This window comes from Schistosoma mansoni, chromosome 2 (assembly GCF_000237925.1).
Source record: "Schistosoma mansoni strain Puerto Rico chromosome 2, complete genome".
NCBI classification, from domain to species: domain Eukaryota; kingdom Metazoa; phylum Platyhelminthes; class Trematoda; order Strigeidida; family Schistosomatidae; genus Schistosoma; species Schistosoma mansoni.
Genome location: NC_031496.1, coordinates 10,622,126 through 10,629,199, shown reverse-complemented (window position 1 = coordinate 10,629,199; position 7,074 = coordinate 10,622,126). Strand labels below are relative to the sequence as shown.

General features: G+C 32.9%; 1 protein-coding gene across 1 annotated transcript in view; it reads right to left on the bottom strand.

The window, feature by feature from the left end:
* Positions 1-4,123: 4,123 nt before the first annotated feature.
* Smp_154840 (hypothetical protein) overlaps positions 4,124-7,074 on the bottom strand; it is a gene marked incomplete at its 5' end in the record, with an annotated part of 3,357 nt that continues 406 nt past the window's right edge. The window contains one exon of the mRNA XM_018795645.1: positions 4,124-5,040. Coding sequence (XP_018649937.1) covers positions 4,419-5,040 — 622 coding nt within the window. The 3' untranslated portion in view covers positions 4,124-4,418. The remainder of the gene's footprint in view (positions 5,041-7,074) is intronic.

Here is a 7,074-nt window from a genome sequence, read left to right as displayed (position 1 = left end):
ATTCTTAACAAACTGTAATTGATTTTCTACTCTACAATATCAAAATTCCTTTAATGATTATCATACATTAAATCTAAATTGATTTATGAATAGTCTACAACTAATTATTATCTTAACAATATACCACAAACAGAAGTTCTATGGTAAACAGGGTATTATCTGAGAGAGGACTTCATGATTCATGACATATACAAAAGGTCTGCTGAAGTGAATACCAATCACTATCTAGTCATAGCGAATGAAAAGTGAGTATAATGGATAAATTGGAAAGTTAAAAAGCTCAAGAAAGAGAGGAAGTTAGGGCAATGAAGTTAGAAATTGACGCAGAAGAGTATATTAAAGGCCTAGAGGGAGAACTAAAAGATTTCGATTTGAACCAAACAGAACAGGCCATCGTAAACGCTACAAATGAAAACTTGAAACGAATTAGTGAAAAGCTAACAAACAACGAATGCCAGAAGATAGTGAGCCATCAATTAAGAGAGGAAATAAGAAAGAAACCACTGCGAAAGAGCTGACTAAATCGGTTAACAGACCACAATCGTAAATTATATAATGCAAAGAGAAATAAAGCTAATAAAATGATTAAAAAAATAAAGTAAAAGTATATATAAAAAGCAATGGGGGGGTTCGAAACACTATTCCAACAAAAGAACCAACATCAAACAAAAAAGAAGTTATAATAATTATTGAAAGAAACAACCAACAAGTTTAGGTGTGCTAAAAGAATATTATCGAAAACTGCTTAATGCGGTAAGCTGCATGACATGCAAAGAAAGACAAACTAACAAACCTGATACCCCCTATACATTGGGCGAGTTTGAACAGAATATACTAAAAATGAAAAACAACGAAACACCTGATGGTGATGGAATGACAGAAACGATGAAGTTAGAAGGAAAACCGAGACACTGGGTTGATACTGACGTAATAAGCATATATAAAAACACAGGAGATGGAAAAATTCTGAGAACTGTAAACGAACATTTGGCACAGTTAAAGAGATGAACCGTCATCTTAGAAAGGATCACGGGTCTAAGACGATGGTAACATCACAGCGGATTTGGACTTGGAACAAAATTCTCTGGCTAAAACAACCTTGGCATACAAAAATAATGCACAGAAAGACAATACAGAAATGAATCACTGATCATAAAATGGATGTCAAGTGTTACCCACGACAGGGAATAATCAACCACTGCTATATAGTCGATAAATGGTCGGGAATCACTGGACAGGAAACATGGCCAAGAAAGTGTAAGACAGAAACAGCTACTGCGCCCAGTATTTGTACCATTTCAACTATGAGTGTCTCCGGATAAGCCAATCGGATTTACTAACCTATATGGCTGAAGAGAACATCACACAGGATTATCAGAATCCGCAACAGTACCATTTTACTTTATATGTTCCATTTGAATCTACAACCACTTGCCACATTTGCATATTTGAGAGATAAATCTGTAAAACTACTCATAATCTACATACAGTACACGACAAAATCCTGTTCACTTCTTAAATATCTGCCCCTTTATTACAGTTATTTTATTCTCCTTTGTTGAACTACATACCAAATTCTTCCATAATTGTATAAGTTATTTTTCTTACTGTATAAAGTAACTTCTAATTCACTAAAAAACATTACTTCAGAAAGTCAAGCTTAATGTACAACTGGCAAGTTATAGTAATTCTGTTAGCTGCTTAAAGGTAGTAAAGAGGAAACCATAGACATAGATCTTGTACGAGTTGGCACTCGTCAGCAAGGTGTACATGTATTCCTTAGGGAACTGCTGTTCCCTGGAGGAGTCCTGAATAGCATGAAACCCAAGGTTAGGGTAATCCTGTCGCCTATTTCCGACCATCTAACGTCTCAACATAATGCACGCAACGGTGAGTCACTAAGATTAGTGACTAAATTGGAGTTTATCGATAGAAGTAAAAGTAAAAGCACTGGACAAGCATGATATTGGTAACTACTCAGTAGCGATTAATGAATAATAATCCTACTGTTCATCATTGATTGAATAGCCTTAGTGTACTTTCTGATTATATTTATTAGTTTGGACATTTCGCTATCATAACCTATTACATTTTTAGAGACTATTTACTAAATGCTGCATATGTCATAAACTAGGATTACAGCCTTAGAGCAAACTTCATGAATTTCCGGATATTTGAATACAGTTGCCAATATTATAGTTATTTCCATTAGACCTGAGTTTCATACAATCTATCATCATTATCAATCGATTTAAAGTGACTTGAAAATAATTTTTAAGAATGGTTGGAGTGACCTACAAAGCTTGTATACATAAAAATGCAAAAACTAAATAGTTTAACGTCCAATTCAGGCTGAATAGACTTTAATGTAATCAGGTGACCAAATACCATCAATCGATAGTTTACAAAAATTAAATAATTTCATCGGCCGGCAATATATTTAACATCTTTCCATACCTTTTCAATAAACCAAAAATCTGTTAATGCTGCTACAGTAAGCAACAGGAAATTCGACCAAAGTTTGTTCAACCGCAACCTTATTCGACCCCTTAAAAAATGGTAAGCCACCTCGGCTAGTCAAATATAATGTACAACCTAGTACGTATGGACATAGGTTAAAGCTGGGATGAACCATTACCGCAGGGAGATGAAACTGTGAGCGCAAAACCCAGAGTAGCAGAAGTAGTAACAGTATTAGTGGTAATAGGAAAGATTAGCCATCCAATATACCCTTCGAGAAGTGATATAATCACGAGGACTTATGGATGATTTAGAAATTTGCATTCTAAGGGAAGACAAAGAGTAAAGGTACCTACAGTCACGCTCCCAAGTCACTACATCCGCTAATTGACGATTATTCTTCTTAGACCCCCCAACAAGAAATATCTTTCTACGGTGTGGGCAGCCAGGAAGTGAAGACCACTCTCATACATTAAACAGCACTAGCAATCCTCTTGTTTGAGGTGAACCATTTAAATGAATAGGAATTATATTTCTTAATTCCAAATTTATTAACTACAATCACACCATATCTTACATATTATTTTCCTTACAATCAGATAATCGTCGATCAGTAGCGAAATACTGCAAAACTCAAAGATTGTGACAGGAGTGTAAGATTTGTGAACCTTTAGAAACAGAAGAGCACGCCCAATAACATTATGAATTCTGTTAGTCGATTTTTGAATTACTACATCAGAAACATATTTCGAAATGAGTAAATAAAACAGAAAAATAAGAATTGAGAACTAATAATCGAATTAGAGATGTAGAGAGAATAAGCACACAAATGTAACTAAAAACGATCTCCAGTCAATGCATTTACTATCTCAAACTGGATTGTTTTATGAATTCGAACAAGGAACTAGGTATTTATCGATGCACCTAAGTTTAGAAGTCAATAAATCCATAGATAAATGTCGCGTTTACGTTTATATTGGTACCACTGCACATAAAAATAACGCACAGTTAGATATTTAACATGTACCAACAACAACTATTATTAAAGATTCTCAACCTTATCATTTCTACTAAGTAATGTTATCATTACTTACTCTGCAGCTCCATCATATACAAAAAACGATCTAAAGTGTTTTATGGTCAAGCACAAACAGACAACACATTTCTTCTTGTTTCATAGATAATTTTTCACGACTGTATCGATATAGAAAGGACTTCTACGCTATACACTACCTTTCTGATGAGCAGACGAACATATCACCTGCTCAACAGGTGACAGGAATGAACAAAAGCTGAATCAACCTTCGTATGTATCAAAGTACCGACCACTTAGAACCAATGAAACCATCAAAAGTGATGTGGCTAGTGCGCTCAACTCTTTAATTTCCTATGATTAAACTAAAAGTTGACGCGAACTAATTCTTGACAAGATGTTTTATATTGAAAGGGAAAGAAAAGAGTCTCATGAATTTGTGATTGTTTTTACTCATGAGGGAAAGTAAGCTAACGCCAAGAAAGCAATTTCAATATAATTAAGTTATGATAATTATTTAGTAACTAGAAAAGAAGGCCCAGGACAGAGTGAGTTGGAGAATGCTGATCGGCGGCCTATGCTCCGTTGGGAGTAACAGGCGTAAGTAAATTATTTAATAAGAACTGGTATAAATGATCACCTATATTTTACTTATCTTTTCTTTAAAAAAATAATATGAATTATTACAACTGTAAAAGTAAATAGTAAGTAAAAAAGTGAGTTACTTTTTTATACAAAATAAAAGATGATACTTTCGATGGTGATTTAAAAATAATCTATATGAACTATACAAAATGATTATTGAAGAATTTCGCTTTTCGTTATGTTATGTAATCACTAGCTGGATCTTGAGTTTAAGCAAGTAAAACCGGTAAGTAGTTTATACATAAAATCAAATTAAAGAATTTTCAACTGAATATTGTTTTTACGATCGATGAACTAATTTAATGTCATCATCAATAAGATTTTGTGATGAATTTGGATAAATAGAATTAGAATTATTCAAGTCATTTTCAGGAGATACTTTAAAATCTAAATCTGAATGAACCGACTCCAGTTCACTATCAGAAGTAGAATAGTTTGATGAGGACGGTCCACTGCTGATTTGTTCACTCAAAGAAGAATTACTTTGATGGTTTTCTGTCAATGTTGGTTTTAAACTCATATCACTTTTAGCTTTAAACGCAACACGTTGTTGGAGATTACGTAAACGTTTGTGTAAATGTGTCCGAGCTTTACAAATATCACTTTGCCAATCTGCAGTCCATAATAGTTTAGCAGCTTTATAGCCAAGACGACAAGTACGAAAGGCCCAATGGATATTTAAACAATCAAGTAATCCGCAACTTAAGACGAAAACAGGAACAATAAGTGGAATATATCTAGTACAAATTTTGTAAGCATCAGATCCGTAAGATATATAGGCCATAAACCAAAACGGTAGAATCATTAGATTACGTGTTACGATAAAAAAGATTGCAAATATTAAAGTCACGCATGCAACTCTTCGGCGATCTGGTTTGTAACCAATAGTACGATAGAACCACCTACAAAGATAATTTCAAAATATGATTAAATCTTACAGGTTGGTTATTATTGTTATGAATTACTGAAAGGAATGTTCAAATAATTGATGCAATAACTAACCATCTAGAATATTTTTCCATATTATTTGTAGAGAAGGAATTTCAACTAATTACTAAGACAGGGATCCTTGATAAGTATGTACTGATGTGGTAAGAGGAACAAAATATGAAGTTGTATCCCTTTGGTTAAAGCACTTAAATGTAAGTGACAGCTTACATGTGTAAACCGCACCTAATTAGAAAGGTTGTTATCAAATCGTCTTATCAGTCTTCAAAATTCAGTTGGTGAACTGATCATTAACGCAATGAAAGCTGAAGGCAAAGGGGGAACAAAAAGATATGACTACAGAACTTGTATACAATCAGATTATATCAACATTGCTTCAAAATACTACATATGGCCAAGCAGAATTCTTCGCAAAGGACATGGGTAGAACTTGGATAAGTTAGGCGTTTAATAATCAACAACTTTGAACAGCAACTGAGTTTGGGTGTGCGAAAACGTATGGGCTTTTTATAGTTCTACGTAGTTTGGTATGGAATATATATATATATATATATATATATATATATATATATAAATCGAGGATTTTTGTTGAAAATCAATCTGAAATATTTTATTAGCTCGCATAGTTTGTTCACTGCAATTATATTCCCATTTTTCAATGATAATAGAAGTAAAGATTCTAAAATGAAAAGCAGGTTTTAACAAGGAAACTTCAGTCAAAAATCGTGATACGCAAAACATAAAAAATACTTTGGATCAACACTATTGAAAAGGACTAACAATATTTCATTTATAAAACTGAGTAGATCAATAGTAAATTGAATTCATTCACTAAATTCAAATCTTTAACCACAAATATATGTGGTTTTTTGAGACAGTATTGTGTACATTTTATTAAAGGTACTGTGTTGTACGAAGTAGAAACCAATGTGAAGTGACAGTATAATGGTTAAATGCTTGATCTCAAACTAGGGGAATGGAGAATCGAACTTTACTTTCAGTAAGTTGGTTTGAATATTCAGGTAGTATTACTAACTCTCACAAAACAAATACTACGCAAAGAAGCCTAGAACACAAATATGTGCAGCATGAATGTGTTACATATAATTATATAACAGACTAAAGACTTTAAATTCAGTTAGAACTTTCTTTCCTAAAGAAAGACTTGCTAAAAAATTTAATAATAATAGATGTATAGTGGTATATCACACTGGATAAGTAGTGGATTCATAAAGTAATACAAAATATATAAGATTCAGAAAGTAACAATTAACAGCGGTTACTACTACTACTATCATTCACATAACATAACTTTATCCTTCATATGCTTGATAACAGTAAAGAAATTAGACATTATCACTAGTAAAGGTTTGGAATTTGCTTGTTGTTGATATCCAGGACTGAATCTTGACCAACCTTGTGTTTGAATGTTTTACATTTTAACGGGAATTCATAATCGGATATTTCTTAACTGTTGTCTTCCCTATTACAGATTACGAATCTTACAAATATGACTTATATTCGACATTAAGTAAAACAGAATGAAATGATATAAGATACCTTTGGTTGACGAAAGGTGTAGATAACTCAGTTGTAAGTCGATAAACACCAAAAAATACGCAAGTTCGATATCGCTAAAAAAGAGAAAAAATAAAGTTTCATTTAGTCGAATAATAAAAAATTAACTAGATGTCAATAAAATTGACAGAACTCCAAATGAGAGAAAAGCACATATAACATCAATGACTGAACTCATTGGTAATTAAGACTGAAGTATGGTTTGAAAGATAAGTAAATTCGGAATAGTGGTGCATTGCATTTCATATATATTAACATAGTGCTTACTCACAGAAGGCTTTCAAAGTAGGTCTTACACTTATCAACCTTTGTCAAGAGGTAGTAATAATAATAGTAAATGTGAGTCAATTTGGAAGCTAGACCACCATGGAAAAACATGGGAAGCACTTGGACGGCCGTTTTCGTTTCTA